Source organism: Ranitomeya variabilis, chromosome 4, assembly GCF_051348905.1.
Source record: "Ranitomeya variabilis isolate aRanVar5 chromosome 4, aRanVar5.hap1, whole genome shotgun sequence".
Taxonomy (NCBI): domain Eukaryota; kingdom Metazoa; phylum Chordata; class Amphibia; order Anura; family Dendrobatidae; genus Ranitomeya; species Ranitomeya variabilis.
The window spans coordinates 725,922,410-725,940,977 of record NC_135235.1 but is presented as its reverse complement, the minus strand read 5'-3'; the positions used below and the strand labels follow the sequence as shown (position 1 = coordinate 725,940,977).

The 18,568-nt window shown below is 49.8% G+C and overlaps 2 protein-coding genes and 1 long non-coding RNA gene across 3 annotated transcripts in view; 2 read left to right on the top strand and 1 right to left on the bottom strand.

Moving 5' to 3' along the window:
• LOC143766683 (uncharacterized) overlaps window positions 1-2,061 on the bottom strand; it is a 40,284-nt gene extending 38,223 nt beyond the window's left edge. Inside the window, exons 1-5 of the mRNA XM_077254536.1 lie at window positions 1,832-2,061; window positions 1,044-1,192; window positions 735-914; window positions 529-652; window positions 348-445 (exon numbers count right to left, since the gene is read on the bottom strand). Coding sequence (XP_077110651.1) covers window positions 348-445; window positions 529-652; window positions 735-914; window positions 1,044-1,121 — 480 coding nt within the window. The 5' untranslated portion in view covers window positions 1,122-1,192; window positions 1,832-2,061. The remainder of the gene's footprint in view (window positions 1-347; window positions 446-528; window positions 653-734; window positions 915-1,043; window positions 1,193-1,831) is intronic.
• Window positions 1-18,568, top strand: part of LOC143768245 (uncharacterized) — a 524,156-nt gene that overhangs the window by 191,377 nt on the left and 314,211 nt on the right. The window lies entirely within an intron of this gene.
• Window positions 2,031-9,301, top strand: LOC143766700 (uncharacterized). The gene is made up of 2 exons (XR_013213617.1): window positions 2,031-2,148; window positions 8,088-9,301. It is a non-coding gene; the product is annotated as an uncharacterized LOC143766700 (long non-coding RNA).

Here is an 18,568-nt window from a genome sequence, read left to right as displayed (position 1 = left end):
GTCGGATGATGGGAGTAAGAGTCCCAAAAGCCCCCACCTGCTGTCATCGTTCAGACTTTAATATAACTCATCATTCTCTTCTGCTCCTGACGATCGCCGGCAGACCAGGGGAGAACGATGAGAGCCGTCTTCAGCACCCGACACCAGGGAACAGTGCTTACAGTAGCGCTTCTTCCCCGGCGGCCGTCTTTGTGGTAGTGAGGCGGTACACGGTTGCCACACGTGTGCCGCAAGTATTACACACACGGACATGGATATCTCCGGTATTGTTTTTTTCCGGGATCGGAAATAAAGGGAAGAGTGAAATCAGCCTAAGGGAGATCTCATGACACGTTCTCTCCATCTACCTGATGATCCTGAGGAACAATGGAATCTTCCTGTTTACAGTCCTGTGGAAGAAGAGGACGGGGACATCTCTCTGGTGTTGTCCTCTTACTGGATAGATCTGGAGGAAACACATACAGGGACTGAATTCATTCTTTACATACAGATAATTATAGGCCGTGTGTATTTAGTCTTGTCTATTACCTGGAGATGTGAGGGGCTGGGGAACCTTCATTATGACGTCCTTGTACAGATCTCTGTGTCCTTCTAAATACTCCCACTCCTCCATGGAGAAATAGACGGCGACACCCTGACACCTTATAGGAACCTGACACATACAATGATACCGTCATCCCCCGATCCCTCCATAGCGTTACTGTATAATGTCCCAGCATTCCCAGCAGTGTCACCTCTCCAGTCAGCAGCTCAATCATCTTGTAGGTGAGTTCTAGGATCTTCTGGTCATTGATGTTCTCATGTATCAGGGGGTGAGGTGGAGGCCCCGTGATTGGGCTCAGGGGTCTTCCCCATCCCTCAGACACAGGGTCCTGACAGCGATCACTAGAGGTCTTCTTCACTACTGTGTAATCCTGGTTATGGAGAGACACATTAATAAATCTCACTACAGACATTTCCAGAGTCCTCACCTCTCCAGTTCTGTCCATCTGTTATTCCCATAGATAAGAATGATGTAATGTGACGTCATCAGAATCTCTCACCTCTCCAGTAAGCCGGAAGAGGATCTCTAGGGTGAGGTGTAATATCCTCTCCGCCATCTTGTCTCTGTCCATATCCATCCTTGATGGGTAAATCAGGAAATTCTCTTCTATAGAAGATCTTCACTGAGAGGATCCGATATTGTAGAGACCTGAATGAGAAGAAGATGAGCCGATGTAACATCATAAGAATCCTGTGTAATAATACAATTACTGGAGACAATAAGGGAAACATATGAGGAGATTTATTATTTTACAGTATTTAGTTTCCTTCTTTCCATCTACTAATAAAACCTATATATTTAGGCCACAGACAACAAGCAGTTTCTCCCTCGGAGTCGGCAGCTGAATACGTTCCTCATAGACTCATCTTCCATAACGCTAATTCTCGCCTCATTTCCCGACCCTGGAATCGGCATTAGTAATACTGCAGGAGATATTCATTACACGTGACAGGAGAAATAACGACTCCATGATGAGGACGACATCTCCATCTCCTACTGCGGCTCTAGGAACAGATCTGTCCAGAGTCGGTCACTGACTCCATCCCCACCGGCCTCTATATGGAGGTTTCCCGTCTTCCCCGCACTGGAATCTTCTATCACGTTAGATCTCAGCTCTGAGTCACACACAGAAGTTTGAGGCTTTTATAGGAGATTGTCGGTAAGAACAAGACCGGAGATATCTGAGGCCGATGTCTCCATGTACGGGGTTTATTTCTCCGGATAGGATGGTTTTCTTTGGTACTTTCCCCCATTAGAAGGGACACCGGTGGATATTGGGGTCTTTACCTGCTACAGTCCTGGTGGGATTTACTCGGTACAGTGGCCGCTGGACAAATCTCACCATCAATTACCCTCAGACTGAAGGAACATCGCTCCTCTACTCGGCTCTATGGATCCAGGATGAAATCCACTGCGGCCCCTGCAAGAAAAGAAGGAGGAAGAGCAGAAGTTGGGGGAGACCACCGTGGCCTGAGGGTAAATGCTAGAGTGTATGGGCTCCTTCCAGGTGTGACGTCATTTCCGGGGGCGTGTCCTATCGGGAGGGGGCGTGTTCTCCAAGGCGGCAAAGGAAAGCAGCATGACAGCTTGTGGACGCCATGGAGGTCAGTGGTTTCAGGGTGAAAAATGCTACTTGCCGATCGCTATTCGCTATTGGGGGGAGGCCCTGTGGTGGTCGACCTACTTGTCTGTGTGGGGAGTGACCCGTGGTGGGATTTTGGGGGGCTCCGCTGCTGCTGGCTATTGTGGGGGACCCCTGTGGTGGGATTTTGGGGGGCTCCGCTGCTGGCTATTGTGGGGGACCGCTGCGGTGTGGTTTTGGGGGGCTCCGCTGCTGCTGGCTATTGTGGGGGACCGCTGCAGTTTTGGTGGGCTCCGCTGATGCTGGCTATTGTGGGGGACCCCTGCGGTGGGATTTTGGGGGGCTCCGCTGCTGGCTATTGTGGGGGACCGCTGCGGTGTGGTTTTGGGGGGCTCCGCTGCTGCTGGCTATTGTGGGGGACCCCTGTGGTGGGATTTTGGGGGGCTCTGCTGCTGCTGGCTATTGTGGGGGACCCCTGCGGTGGGATTTTGGGGGGCTCCGCTGCTGGCTATTGTGGGGGACCCCTGTGGTGGGATTTTGGGGGGCTCGGCTGCTGCTGGCTATTGTGGGGGACCGCTGCGGTGGGATTTTGGGGGGCTCGGCTGCTGCTGGCTATTGTAGGGGACCCCTGTGGTGGGATTTTGGGGGGCTCCGCTGCTGCTGGCTATTGTGGGGGACCGCTGCGGTGGGATTTTGGGGGGCTCCGCTGCTGCTGGCTATTGTGGGGGACCCCTGCGGTGGGATTTTGGGGGGCTCGGCTGCTGCTGGCTATTGTAGGGGATCCCTGCGGTGGGATTTTGGTGGGCTCCGCTGCTGCTGGCTATTGTGGGGGACCCCTGCGGTGGGATTTTGGTGGGCTCCGCTGCTGCTGGCTATTGTGGGGGACCCCTGTGGTGGGATTTTGGGGGGCTCTGCTGCTGCTGGCTATTGTGGGGGATCCCAGTGGTGGGATTTTGGGGGGCTCCGCTGCTGCTGGCTATTGTGGGGGACCGCTGCGGTTTTGGGGGGCTCTGCTGCTGCTGGCTATTGTGGGGGACCCCTGTGGTGGGATTTTGGGGGGCGCTGCTGCTGGCTATTGTGGGGGATCCCTGCGGTGGGATTTTGTGGGGCTCTGCTGCTGCTGGCTATTGTGGGGGACCGCTGCGGTGTGGTTTTGGGGGGCTCCGCTGCTGCTGGCTATTGTGGGGGACCGCTGCGGTTTTGGGGGGCTCCACTGCTGCTGGCTATTGTGGGGGACCCCTGTGGTGGAATTTTGGTGGGCTCCGCTGCTGCTGGCTATTGTGGGGGACCCCTGCGGTGGGATTTTGGGGGGCTCGGCTGCTGCTGGCTATTGTAGGGGACCCCTGTGGTGGGATTTTGGGGGGCTCCGCTGCTGCTGGCTATTGTGGGGGACCCCTGTGGTGGGATTTTGGGGGGCTCTGCTGCTGCTGGCTATTGTGGGGGATCCCTGCGGTGGGATTTTGTGGGGCTCTGCTGCTGCTGGCTATTGTGGGGGACCACTGCTGTGTGGTTTTGGGGGGCTCCGCTGCTGCTGGCTATTGTGGGGGACCCCTGTGGTGGAATTTTGGGGGGCTCTGCTGCTGCTGGCTATTGTGGGGGACCGCTGCGGTGTGGTTTTGGGGGGCTCTGCTGCTGCTGGCTATTGTGGGGGATCCCTGCGGTGGGATTTTGGGGGGCTCCACTGCTGCTGGCTATTGTGGGGGGACCGCTGCTGTGTGGTTTTGGGGGGCTCCGCTGCTGCTGGCTATTGTGGGGGACCCCTGCGGTGGGATTTGGGGGGGCTCTGCTGCTGCTGGCTATTTTGGGGGTTCCCTGCGGTGGGATTTTGGGGGGCTCTGCTGCTGCTGGCTATTGTGGGGGACCGCTGTGGTGGGATTTTGGGGGGCTCCGCTACTGCTGGCTATTGTGGGGGATCCCTGCGGTGGGATTTTGGTAGGCTCCGCTGCTGCTGGCTATTGTGGGGGACCCCTGTGGTGGGATTTGGGGGGGCTCTGCTGCTGCTGGCTATTGTGGGGAATCCCTACGGTGGGATTTTGGGGGTTCCGCTGCTGCTGGCTATTGTGGGATTTTGTGGGGGGGACTGCTGCTGGCTGTTGTGGTGGACTTCTGTGGTAGGCGACCTGCTTGTGTGAGGGGGGCTGCAGGCTATTGGGGGACCCCTGACCTGCTTGTGGGGGGGGGGGGCGACCTGCTGCATGCTATTGGGGGTGACCCATTTTAGTGGGGGGTGACCTGCTTGTGGGGGGGGGGACCTGCTGCTGGCAATTGGGGGGACCCCTGTGGTTGGATTTAGGGGTGACTTGTTTGGGGTGGGAGACCTGCTGCTGGCTATTGGGGTGACCCCTATGGTGGGACCCCTGTGGTGTGATTTGGGGGCGACCTGCGTGCGGGGGACCCCTTTTAGTGAGGGTGACCTGCGGTGGGATTTTGTGGGGCTCTGCTGCTGCTGGCTATTGTGGGGGACCACTGCTGTGTGGTTTTGGGGGGCTCCGCTGCTGCTGGCTATTGTGGGGGACCCCTGCGGTGGGATTTTGGTGGGCTCCGCTGCTGCTGGCTATTGTGGGGGACCCCTGTGGTGGGATTTTGGGGGGCTCTGCTGCTGCTGGCTATTGTGGGGGATCCCAGTGGTGGGATTTTGGGGGGCTCCGCTGCTGCTGGCTATTGTGGGGGACCGCTGCGGTTTTGGGGGGCTCTGCTGCTGCTGGCTATTGTGGGGGACCCCTGTGGTGGGATTTTGGGGGGCGCTGCTGCTGGCTATTGTGGGGGATCCCTGCGGTGGGATTTTGTGGGGCTCTGCTGCTGCTGGCTATTGTGGGGGACCGCTGCGGTGTGGTTTTGGGGGGCTCCGCTGCTGCTGGCTATTGTGGGGGACCGCTGCGGTTTTGGGGGGCTCCACTGCTGCTGGCTATTGTGGGGGACCCCTGTGGTGGAATTTTGGTGGGCTCCGCTGCTGCTGGCTATTGTGGGGGACCCCTGCGGTGGGATTTTGGGGTGCTCCGCTGCTGCTGGCTATTGTGGGGGACCGCTGCGGTGTGGTTTTGGGGAGCCCCGCTGCTGCTGGCTATTGTGGGGGACCCCTGTGGTGGGATTTTGGGGGGCTCTGCTGCTGCTGGCTATTGTGGGGGATCCCTGCGGTGGGATTTTGTGGGGCTCTGCTGCTGCTGGCTATTGTGGGGGACCACTGCTGTGTGGTTTTGGGGGGCTCCGCTGCTGCTGGCTATTGTGGGGGACCCCTGTGGTGGAATTTTGGGGGGCTCTGCTGCTGCTGGCTATTGTGGGGGATCCCTGCGGTGGGATTTTGTGGGGCTCTGCTGCTGCTGGCTATTGTGGGGGGACCGCTGCTGTGTGGTTTTGGGGGGCTCCGCTGCTGCTGGCTATTGTGGGGGACCCCTGCGGTGGGATTTGGGGGGGCTCTGCTGCTGCTGGCTATTTTGGGGGTTCCCTGCGGTGGGATTTTGGGGGGCTCTGCTGCTGCTGGCTATTGTGGGGGACCGCTGTGGTGGGATTTTGGGGGGCTCCGCTACTGCTGGCTATTGTGGGGGATCCCTGCGGTGGGATTTTGGTAGGCTCCGCTGCTGCTGGCTATTGTGGGGGACCCCTGTGGTGGGATTTGGGGGGGCTCTGCTGCTGCTGGCTATTGTGGGGAATCCCTACGGTGGGATTTTGGGGGTTCCGCTGCTGCTGGCTATTGTGGGATTTTGTGGGGGGGACTGCTGCTGGCTGTTGTGGTGGACTTCTGTGGTAGGCGACCTGCTTGTGTGAGGGGGGCTGCAGGCTATTGGGGGACCCCTGACCTGCTTGTGGGGGGGGGGGGCGACCTGCTGCATGCTATTGGGGGTGACCCATTTTAGTGGGGGGTGACCTGCTTGTGGGGGGGGGGACCTGCTGCTGGCAATTGGGGGGACCCCTGTGGTTGGATTTAGGGGTGACTTGTTTGGGGTGGGAGACCTGCTGCTGGCTATTGGGGTGACCCCTATGGTGGGACCCCTGTGGTGTGATTTGGGGGCGACCTGCGTGCGGGGGACCCCTTTTAGTGAGGGTGACCTGCTTATGGTTGGGTTTGGGGAGGCGACCTGCTTGTTACGGGACCCCTTTTAGTGGGGGCGACCTGCTTGTGGAGGGGTGACCTGCTGATGGCTATTGATGGGCCCCTGTGGTGGGGTTTGGGGGTGACCTGCTGGCTATTGAGGGGGACTCCTGTGGTGGGGTTTGGAGGTGACGTGCTGCTTACGGGGTGGACCCCTTTTAGTGGGGGCGACCTGCTGCTGGCTATTGGGGAGACCCTGGTGGTGGGGTTTGAGGGCGACATGCTTGTGGTCGGGTTTTGGGAGGGCGTGACCTGCTGTCTATTGGGGGGGACCCTTGTGGTGGATGTGGGGGGAGACCTGCTGCAAGCTATTGGGGGACCCCTGTGGTGGGATGTGGGGGTGACCTGCTTGTGGTGGGATGTGGGGAGGCGACCTGCATGTGAGGGGTGACCTGCTGCAGGCTATTTGGCGGACCCCTGTGGTGAGATTTGAGGGCGACCTGCTTGTGGGGAGGCGACCTGCTTGTCGTTGAATGTGGGGAGGCGACCTGCTTGTCGTTGAATGTGGGGAGGCGACCTGCTTGTCGTTGAATGTGGGGAGGCGACCTGCTTGTCGTTGAATGTGGGGAGGCGACCTGCTTGTCGTTGAATGTGGGGAGGCGACCTGCTTGTCGTTGAATGTGGGGAGGCGACCTGCTTGTCGTTGAATGTGGGGAGGCGACCTGCTTGTCGTTGAATGTGGGGAGGCGACCTGCTTGTCGTTGAATGTGGGGAGGCGACCTGCTTGTCGTTGAATGTGGGGAGGCGACCTGCTTGTCATTGAATGTGGGGAGGCGACCTGCTTGTCGTTGAATGTGGGGAGGCGACCTGCTTGTCGTTGAATGTGGGGAGGCGACCTGCTTGTCGTTGAATGTGGGGAGGCGACCTGCTTGTCCTTGAATGTGGGGAGGCGACCTGCTTGTCCTTGAATGTGGGGAGGCGACCTGCTGCTGGCTATTGGGGGGGATCCCATGGTGGGATTTGGGGATGACCTGCTGCTTACAGATGGAACCCTTTTATTGGGGGGTGACCTGCTGCTTACTGGGGGATCCCTTTTATTGGGGGGCGACCTGCTTATGGTTTGGGGGGGGGGGCTGAAGAGGGTTTAAGCTGGGTGGGGGGTGGACATCGAAGGGGGTGTGTGCTGGGTGGGGGGGTCCACGTCCATTGGGTGTTGGATGTCCGATGGTGGTTTGTGGGGGTTGGACGTCCGAAGGGGGTGTGTGCTGGGTGGGGGGGTCCACGTCCGATGGGGGTTTGTGCTGGGTGGGGGGGGGGTCCACGTCTGATGGGGGTTTGTGCGGGGTGGGGGGTCTGCATCTGGGGGTTTCTGCTGGGTGGGGGGTTCTGCGTCCGGTGGGGGTTGTACGTCCGATGGGGGTTTGTGGGGGTTGCAGTCCGATGGGAGTTTGTGGGGGTTGGACGTCCGATGAGAGTTTAAGCTGGGGTGGCGTTCGATTGGAGGGGGTGTCTGATGGGATTTATGGTTGGGGCAGGGGGCGTCATATTTGGATTTACGCTTGAGGGGAGGGAATGTCTGGTGGGCTTTGGATTTATCCTGTGGGGTCCGCTGGTTAATGTGAGGTGGAGGTTTCTGATTGGGGGAGCGAGGTTATGCTGTGTGGCCATCTGGTTGATGTGGGGGGGGGGGGCTAATGCTTCATTGGGGTACACAAAAAAAATATGATTGTATGCTGCTTGTGCTATGCAAAAAAAAAATTAGGTATTTCCCTGTAGAGTAGGCCACACCACCAACTGGCACAAAGCTAATCCTTTTTAGCTTAATGTCAGTAGGAGGCAGACATGGGTCTGGACCACCCAGCCCAGTTTCTGACTTAGGTTTTGGGGTTTTTTTTTATTAACGATTTTCCTTCTTCTTTTTTTTTTTTTTTCAGATACGGCTTTTGAGGGCGACAGTGGAATTGTCACTCTAATCTCCCACCTAGAATTGTCACTACCATGTCATCTGTGGTCTTCGAAGCAAGGCCCTAACACATCAAGAGTGTCTGTGGTTCCCCAGAGGACGGTCCATGCCACGAATCCCCCTACCCTCTGGCCCCCCCCAGAGCCAGATAGAGTAGGGAGGGAAGACGAATCCGTTATGTGCCAGCCGCCGAAAGGTCTGCGTCCAGGTTATTCCATGCCCATCTTCATCATCGGTCTGTGAAGAATGATGTGTGATCTTCAGGACACATATATCCTACCAGGCAGTGAGGGGGCTACTTTAAAAAAAAAAAATGGAAAGGACAGGACAAGTATGTCCTAGTTTGCCCCTGAGCAATATGGACGTCTCCTGGGGAAACCTTCCTATTCATGCAGCCTCCATGTTTTCCAGAGGCTCCTGTGACCCTGCTCTTAAAATATCCAGGCTTCGGTCTAGGCCTTCTCTGGTGGCCGGTCCACACCGCCAGTGCCCTGAACAATCATGCACGCCAACTTTCTAGTGTGTCCTACTCTGCACCTATCAGTTTAAGAGTACTCGCTTCTGCAACAGAGGACTAAAGTCTGCCTCCCAAGAGATCTGCTGTTCAATTTTGGTTGTTTTGGAAATGTTCTGTCCAAAAAACCGACGGGACAACTCTCCGACCCGCCAGGAAAAGACGAGACCTTCCTTTAGGCCAACCCCCTCCTGGCATCCATGAACCCACCAGCACTGGTCTGCTAGGCCTGGATCTAGCAGACTCTCTTCGACATGATGGGGCGTTCCCACCTTGGATGTTTCTCAGGGTCGGCTGCCGTGTCCTTCACAATTCAAGGCCGGTATTATGATCTCTGGTCTGGGACACCGAAACCTCAGACATCGGAGGCAGGCCTGGGGGGAACAGAGCCACATACCAAACCGACAGTCCGGCCCGCATGCACCAACAGCATACTACAGTTTTACAATACTTTAGAAATGCATAAAATGAAACAAGCAAAGGCATAAAGTTATTCAATGCAAAAAAAATGCAGTTTTATAAAATTGGAAATGTTTCTATATCTAATGGTAAAATGATATTTATCCAGTATTTCTATAAGTAAAAGTCTGAGATTTCTGTGGGAAATGGTCATTTGTTCCTCTTAAACCAGTTCTGAATGTAAATAAAACATTGCTCTGATGAAGTCTCCACATTGTATTTTCGCCTTTCATTTCATACGCAGGGCAGGACAAGCCCATGATGTATCTGTGTAACACATGCAAGGTGCTATAATAACAGCCTTAGGCTGGTTTCACACCAGCGTTCGGCAGGGCTGCGGATGGCAGCCTTCTTCCTCCGTTAAGGCTACTTTCACACTAACGTCGCTTGCTGTACGTCTCAATGCGTCGTTTTGGAGAAAAAACGCATCCTGCAAAGTTGCCTGCATGATGCGTTTTTTCTCCATAGACTTTCATTAGCAACACATTGGGATGGATTGCCACACGTCGCATCCGTCGTGCGACAGATGCGTCGTGTTTTGGCGGACCGTCGGCACAAAAAAAGTTCCATGTAACTTTTTTTGTGCGTCGAGTCCGCCATTTTCGACCGCGCATGCGTGGCCGAAACTCCGCCCCCTCCTCCCCGGAACTCACAATGGGCCACGGATGCGTTGTAAAACTGCCTCCGCTGCCCACGTTGTTCTACATAAAACACACTGTCCGTCGGGCCGACGGTTTGCGATGGCCCGTACCGACTGACTAGTGTGAAAGTAGCCTAAGCCCCGCTCACTGCCACAACTCTTCATTCAGTTCCGCCTACGTCTGCATGCGTCCTGCATACCCTATCTTTAATATTGGGTACGCAGGCCAAGCGGATGCCTCCGCATGTGTTGTTTTAACGCTGCGCCGACTGCAATAAAATGCAACATGTTGCGTTCGACGCAATTCAGCACATCTTCAAAATGAGGCATGCCTGCGTACCCAATGTTAGATAGGGGACGCATGCAGACTTAGGCGGAGCTGAAGGAAGAGGTGCAGTAGTGGGGGGGGGGGGGGCTTAACAGGAAGAAGGCTGCCGAACGCTGGTGTGAAACCTGCCTGAGACAGGTAAGCCACCTTTGAAACAATGTTCACTTGTACAAGCTCTTAGCCCCTTTGTGGCGGGGCCAATTTTTTAAAATCTGACCAGTGTCACTTTATATAGTAATAACTCTGGAATGCTTCAACATCCCATTGATTTTGAGATTAATTTTTTTTTTTCGTGTTATATTAGACTTTATGATAATGGTAAACTTGAGTTGATATGTTTTGCTTTATTTTGTAAAAAATCAGAAATTTTACAAATTTAAAAAAATATACATTTTTAGTGATTTTCCCTTTAAGGCCGGAGTCACACTAGAGAGGAATACGGACGAGTGCTATGCGAGAAAAAAATCGCATAGCACTCGAACCAATGTTAATCTCCCATCACTTTTTTTTCAAGGCCGTATATGTGCGAGTGAAATTGCAGTATGCTGTGATTTGCACCGTATATCAGCCGAGACTCGCCAATGAAAGTCTATTTGTGCAAGAAAAACTCGCACCACACGGGCCTTCAGTGTGACTTGCGAGAAATACGCAACGGTGTCCTTTGAAAGGCCCGACAATTCAGGTGCAGTGTAGAGTAAAATCACACTGACAGGTTACAATAGAATAGATATATATACACACAGTATAGGTGTATATAAAATCTAAAGAGATACACTACAGACCAAAAGTTTGGACACACCTCATTTAAAGATTTTTCTGTATTTTCATGACTATGAAAATTGTACATTCACACTGAAGGCATCAAAACTATGAATTAACACGTGGAATTATATACTTAACAAAAAAGTGTGAAACAACTGAAATTATGTCTTATATTCTAGGTTCTTCAAAGTAGCCACCTTTTGCTTTGATGACTGCTTTCGACACTCTTGGCATTCTCTTGATGAGCTGCAAGAGGTAGTCATTGGGAATGATTTTCACTTCACAGGTGTGCCCTGTCAGGTTTAATAAGCGGGATTTCTTGCCTTATAAATGGGTTTGGGACCATCAGTTGTGTTGTGCAGAAGTCTGGTGGATACAGAGCTGATAGTCCTACTGAATAGACTGTTAGAATTTGTATTATGGCAGGAAAAAAGCAGCTAAGTAAAGAAAAACGAGTGGCCATCATTACTTTAAGAAATGAAGGTCAGTCAGTCCGAAAAATTGGGAAAACTTTGAAAGTGTCCCCAAGTGCAGTGGCAAAAACCACCAAGCGCTACTAAGAAACTGGCTCACATGAGGACCGCCCCAGGAAAGGAATACCAAGAGTCACCTCTGCTTCTGAGGATAAGTTTATCCGAGTCACCATCCTCAGAAATCGCAGGTTAACAGCAGCTCAGATTAGAGACCAGGTCAATGCCACACAGAGTTCTAGCAGCAGACACATCTCTACAACAACTGTTAGGGCTTGTTTCCATTTGCGAGAAACACATCCGTATCTCGCATGTGGAAACCAAGCTGTGGCGCCGGCACTTTGGAGCGGAGCGTGCAGCTCCATGTGTTCCTATGCGGCCGCACGCTCCGCTCTGGAGTGCAGGTGCTACAGCTTGGTTTCCACATGCGAGATACGGACGTGTTTCTCGCAAATGGAAACAAGCCCTTAAGAGGAGACTTTGTGCAGCAGGCCTTCATGGTAAAATAGCTGCTAGGAAACCACTGCTAAGGACAGGCAACAAGCAGAAGAGACTTGTTTGGGCTAAATAACACAAGGAATGGACATTAGACCAGTGGAAACCTGTGCTTTGGTCAGATGAGTCCAAATTTGAGATCTTTGGTTCCAACCACCGTGTCTTTGCACACAGAAAAGGTGAACGGGTGGACTCTAAATGCCTGGTTTCCACCGTGAAGCATGGAGGAGGAGGTGTGATGGTGTGGGGGGCTTTGCTGGTGACACTGTTGGGGATTTATTCAAAACTGAACCAGCATGGCTACCACAGCATCTTGCAGCGGCATGCTATTCCATCCGGTTTGCGTTTAGTTGGACCATCATTTATTTTTCAACAGGACAATGACCCCAAACACACCTCCAGGCTGTGTAAGGGCTATTTGACCAAGAAGGAGAGTGATGGGGTGCTACGCCAGATGACCTGGCCTCCACAGTCACCAGACCTGAACCCAATTGAGATGGTTTGGGGTGAGCTGGACCGCAGAGTGAAGGCAAAAGGGCCAACAAGTGTTAAGCATCTCTGGGAACTCCTTCAAGATTGTTGGAAGACCATTCCCAGTGACTACCTCTTGAAGCTCATCAAGAGAATGCCAAGAGTGTGCAAAGCAGTCATCAAAGCAAAACGTGGCTACTTTGAAAAACCTAGAATATAAGACATATTTTCAGTTGCCTTACACTTTTATTAAGTATATAATTCCACATAGTTTTGATGCCTTCAGTGTGAATGTACAGTTTTCATAGTCATGAAAATACAGAAAAATCATTAAATGAGAAGGTGTGTCTAAACATTTGGTCTGTACTGTCTGTGTGTATGTATGTGTGTGTGTGTATGTGTATATATATATATATATATATATATATATATATATATATATATCACACGGACAGCGGAATAGCTGATAGTTAATTTGTTGGCTTCTGTTAAATCATTGCAGAGGCTGACAGGATAGGAGACATGGTTTACATACAGTAAACCATTGCAGAACAGTTAGACTTATATAGGTCAGTGACTAATATGGTTAGTAGTGTGTGTGTGTGTGTGTGTGTGTGTAAAATTTGGGGACTGTATGTATTTAATAATGTTTTCACTGAAAAAACTGGCGTGGGCTCCCGCACAATTTTCTGTGCCACAGAGTGAAAGCCAGTGACTGAGGACAGATATTATAGCCTAGAGAGGGACCATGGTTATTGCCACCCCAGAAAAGGTGCATCTGTAAGATGCGCCAATTCTGGCAATCAGCCTCTGTCTTCTCACTGCCCTGTAGCGGTGGCATATGGGGTAATAAGGGGTTAATGTCACCTTTGTATTGTAAGGTGACATTAGGCCAGCTTAGTAATGGAGAGATGTCTGATAGATGCCTCTCTATTACTAACCTGTGGGCTTGATGTTACTTGACAATAAAAAGGTGACATCAACCGCACAATTATGAACCCCTCTGCTACAGGGCAAGTGGGAAGAGCGAGGCTAAGTGCCAGAATTGGCACATCTATAAGATGCGCCATTTCTGCGACGGCTGAGAGCTGATGGTTTTTAGCCTGTGGGGCTGCCAATATCCATGGCCTCTTCACAGGCTATAAATATCAGCCTACAGCTGTCTGCCTAGCCTTTGCTGGTTGGATTTTATGTCAATATTTTGTGTTCCCCTGTAAAATAGCCAGTAAAGGCTAAGCAAACAGCTGTGAGCTGATATTAATAGCCTGGGAACCTTTATGGTTATTGGCTCCTTTCCAGAATAGTAACATCAGCTGTCAGCTTTCCCACTGCTGGTTATGAAAATTATGCGGGAGCCCATGCAGGTTTTATTTTTTGAAAAATAAACATATTGCATTTCACGCAGGTTTCTTAGTTGTTTTTTTTACGGCATATGTAGGTTAATTATGTTAATGCTCCTACATGGGTGTGTGTGTGTCTTTAGTTAATATTAATGAGGGTATCTCGTGAAGAGTTTGAATAAGGAAATGCATTAAATTCCTTTATTTATTTATTTTTTTTAATATATCTTTATTTAGCGCTCACGATTTACAGAAACGCATAAAAAAGTACAGAATTTCCACTGCGTTTTCTGCTAAGAGACGCACTAACCATGCAGACATTTCCTCAAGCAAATCTGCAACGTGCGCACATAGCCTTAACCATTATGCGTCCATATTCATTAATGAGCAGAACCACGTGACCGCTGAACACAGGAAGAGCTGCCCGGAGACCATAGGACATGCAGGGACCGCGCCAGGAGCAGGTGAGTATGTGACAGCCGCCGCTTCCCCGCCGACAATGACTCGAGTATAAGCCGAGAGGGTCTCTTTCTGCCCAAAAAAATTTCGGCTTATACGCGAGTATATACGGTACAGCACTCTAGAAGGGTGTGTATAAGGGCATATAGGTGCTGGTGGTACTATATATGGGGAAAACCTGGTGACAGGTTCCCTTTAAGAAACCTATGGAACTAGGTAAAAATTAGCATTTTTTGGGATGGTGAAAAACTTGTAATTTAAATATTGATGGTGGCTGAACTGCAGGTGGTCTGTGTCGCTTCATAAGTTTAAGGCCGGGGTCACACTAGCGTAGAATACGGACGGGCGCTATGTGAGAAAGCATCGCATGGCACTCGGACCAGTGTTAATCTATGGGGCAGATCACATCTGTGATTATTTTTTCATGCCAAATCAGCATACGAGAACAATCGCAGCATATATACCTGACAGGAGCCCATACAGTCTATATCTACAATAATATATACCTGACAGGGGCCCATACATTCTGATATCATCACTAATATATACCTGACAGGAGCCCATACATTCTGATACCATCACTAATATATACCTGACAGGGGCCCATACATTCTGATACCATCACTAATATATACCTGACAGGGGCCCATACATTCTGATATCATCAGTAATATATACCTGACAGGGGCCCATACATTCTGATATCATCAGTAATATATACCTGACAGGGGCCCATACATTCTGATACCATCACTAATATATACCTGACAGGAGCCCATACATTCTGATATCATCACTAATATATATACCTGACAGGAGCCCATGCATTCTGATATCATCAGTAATATATACCTGACAGGGGCCCATACATTCTGATATTATCACTAATATATACCTGACAGGGGCCCATACATTCTGATATTATCACTAATATATACCTGACAGGGGCCCATACATTCTGATATTATCACTAATATACACCTGACAGGAGCCCACACATTCTGATACCGTCAATGATATATATACCTGATAGGGGCCCATACATTCTGATATCATCACTTATATATACCTGATAGGAGCCCGTACAGTCTACAGTATATCTACAGTAATATATACCTGACAGGAGCCCGTACAGTCTGTATCTACATGGCAACACAAGCCTCATTCATACATAAATAAACACAAGACAAAGTTTTCTTAGTGGAAAAATAAGGCCGTGATGTTTATTTTGGGTAACTCATTGATAACTTAACAAACAATCCCAAATAAATAATCAAGTAATTGACCAAATATTCCATAAACCAACAAACCATCCACCCAGAGACTGGGCGATTTTCCCACAACATAAACATCACGACAAAGTACAGCTTTAAGGGAGGGAGGGTGGGGTCTTCTTTCTTCACACGGTACCTCACAATGGTTGAAACCTGCCAGTACCTGGCCATAAATATCCCGGCGACAGCAAGGCAACGCGCTGACAACCAATTGTCAGCCGTTAAAAGACCGCCAAAACGGCTGATTGGGGCCGGATTTACCCAATAAAATACCAAATATGAATACCAAAAATAACAACCTTGGTTAGCAACCAGAAATGGCCAATCAGCTGTAGAGGCTGTGTGGCCATGTGACCCCCCCTATATTCCCTACGTAAAGTAGGGGGGGGGCTTCCATGGCAACACAAGCCTCATTCATACATAAATAAACACAAGACAAAGTTTTCTTAGTGGAAAAATAAGGCTGTGATGTTTATTTTGGGTAACTCATTGATAACTTAACAAACAATCCCAAATAAATAATCAAGTAATTGACCAAATATTCCATAAACCAACAAACCATCCACCCAGAGACTGGGCGATTTTCCCACGAGCCTCGACTCATTGAGGCGAGCCCCCCCCCCACACCGCACAGCCATTTTTCCACTATACTTTGCATATCAAGATTAAAGATGTCAAAACCAATGTTAGATAAGTGAATTAAATCTTGCCGAAAAAGTCCAGGTAAAAAGCCTTCAAGGTCAACGTGCCTGTAAGAAAAAACATTAATTATAGGAAAAAACTTTTCCATATTTTTATTCACCCTTTTGCGAATTTTATCCATAAAGACGGATTCGGGAGAATGCCATAACAACCTAGGTATGATCTCGGAAAATACAAAGCCCGGAAGAGGAAAGGATTGCCTAAGATTAACCATATCAGCTCGCATTTTAGCGAGCAAATCCAGCGTTCTGGATTTTCCGAGATCATTACCGCTTGTGTGAAAAATTACTAAATCAGGAAAAGGAAACAAATAAATACAGTGCTGAAATTCAAAAATTAATTTATACCAACTCAGTCCACGAACACCATGCCAAAAAATTTGGACCAAAGATGGGTCGAAGGACAAATTCTCCGTATAACACCTTTGGGAAGCTCGCCTCTGTGCCCAGAAAATAAAAGAGTGACCGAGTATCCAAACTATGGTAGGACCTGAAAATAAATCAACAATTAGTACTCATATAAGTTGTGACGCACATAAAGCTTAAACCTCCCCGATTCCCATCTCCCAAGTTGCTTAATTTGTGAATCACAGAGGCCAGCCCTAGAAGCCTCAGTCGCAGCACCAATCCGAAAAGAGTGAGAGGAGATTCTGAGATGTTCTTTACCAAGGGCTTTTAAACATTTTTTTAAAATAAAGTTAAACTGGAAGACTGTAGCTGGTGAACCGTCTTTATGGATAAACAACGGTCCATCAGCGAGTGCTCTGGCATGCAACCAACGCCCAATGTGAAAAACAGGGCAGATGAATGGATCAGGAAAAGAGACAATTTTGATAGTTGTCCCTCTAGCTAGCTGATCTGTCTTAGATTTCTTAATAAATAGTGTGAAAAAACCATCAAACACCCTTAAGTCGGACAACATGAGACCAGACGGATGAGATTTATTGACGGAAACTAATTCGCCTATTCTAAGCGCCCCAAAAAATGCCAAACAAAAGACTGTGTGGAACAACAAGGCTTCCTCAGAATTTATACAAACCCGGCTTAGAGCCGAGCATAGATCTTTAAGGAGAGGTAAAGAAATAGGCCGTCTGGTGTCGGGTTGAAAAGTGCTTTTCTTAAGGCCCTTTAAGAACTGTTTAACGGGAAAAAATGAGGTTAAGGGCAATTCCCCGAACAGCTTAAGAAAAAATGAAACACCCGCTAAATATTTGGTCACGGCAGAGTAAGACAAACCTTGAACAACTAAAGATTCAGAAAATTTTAAGCCAGACATGGTGTCAGCCACTCTAGGTTTGAAAGAATGTAAAGTACAAAAATTCAGCCAAGCGAACCATGCAGCCGAGTAGCTGGCCCATGATCTAACAGACAACGATTCTTTAATAAAATGCGGGATCAAACCGAGATCACATCCCAGATTAAATGTGGGCAAGGAGTTTCTTCCGCATCCACCTCTGGTACCTGCAAACGAAAAGTTGACCAATGATGTGCACATAGAGCATCAGTTACGGAATGAAATTTGCTTCTGCCTGAGCTTGCCTGAAGCCAAATCTTCAGCCTAAGACAGGTCAGAACCAGATGTCTCAAGATGCTCGCAGCCCATTTGTTTTTGGATGACAAGGTGTTAATAGAGAAAATCACACCAGGGTCAAGTGATAGAATGACAATTCTGGAGTTTTGGAAAAGAGGACCCCAAGTAGAGATACCCAAAAAAATGGAAAAAAGTTCCAAGACCATTAGGTTGTTGGTAACACCAGAAGAGACCCATGAATGAGGCCAATCCTGAGCTATCCAATGCGATGAAAATAAAAGGCCACATCCAGTGGAGGCCTGAACGGAGAGCATGAACGGGAAAGAGTCTGAAGAAGTGAAGGGAGTTTGCCAGCAAGATATACCGTTATACTCTGAAAGGAAGGACAGCCAGACCCTGGCGTCCTCCTTTAAAGCAGAAACGATTCGCACGTGGGAATTAGAAGAAGAAACACCTTTCGTGGCGTCATAAAGACGGCGGGAAAATGCTCTGCCAATTGGAATGATTCTGATGGCAAAATTCAGGAGGCCCAATAATGACTGCAACTCCTTAAGGGTAGATTTTGGTTTGGAGATAAATTTAAACAGAGCAGAACGCAGTTTAGTGATTTTTTAATCAGGGAGTCTACATTCCATAGCAGAGGAGTCCAATACGATGCCTAAAAATTCAATTGCTGTAGAAGGAAAGACGGTCTTTTCGTGAGCAAGGGGCACACCAAAATGTTTACACAAGTCAATGAAAGAATTCAACGTATTGAGACACTCAGGAGAAGAAGAGGGGCCTACAAACAGGAAGTCGTCTAGATAATGTAAAATGCCCGCCCCAGGAGAATTTGATTCCAAAACCCAATGTAAAAAAGAAGAAAAACTTTCAAAGTAAAAACAAGACAACGAAAAACCCATGGGAAGACATTTATCAAAGAAAAAACAATCATGGAAATGAAAGCCCAAGGAGGAAAAACCGTCAGGATGAACAGGAAGAAGCCGGAAGGCAGATTTAATGTCAGCT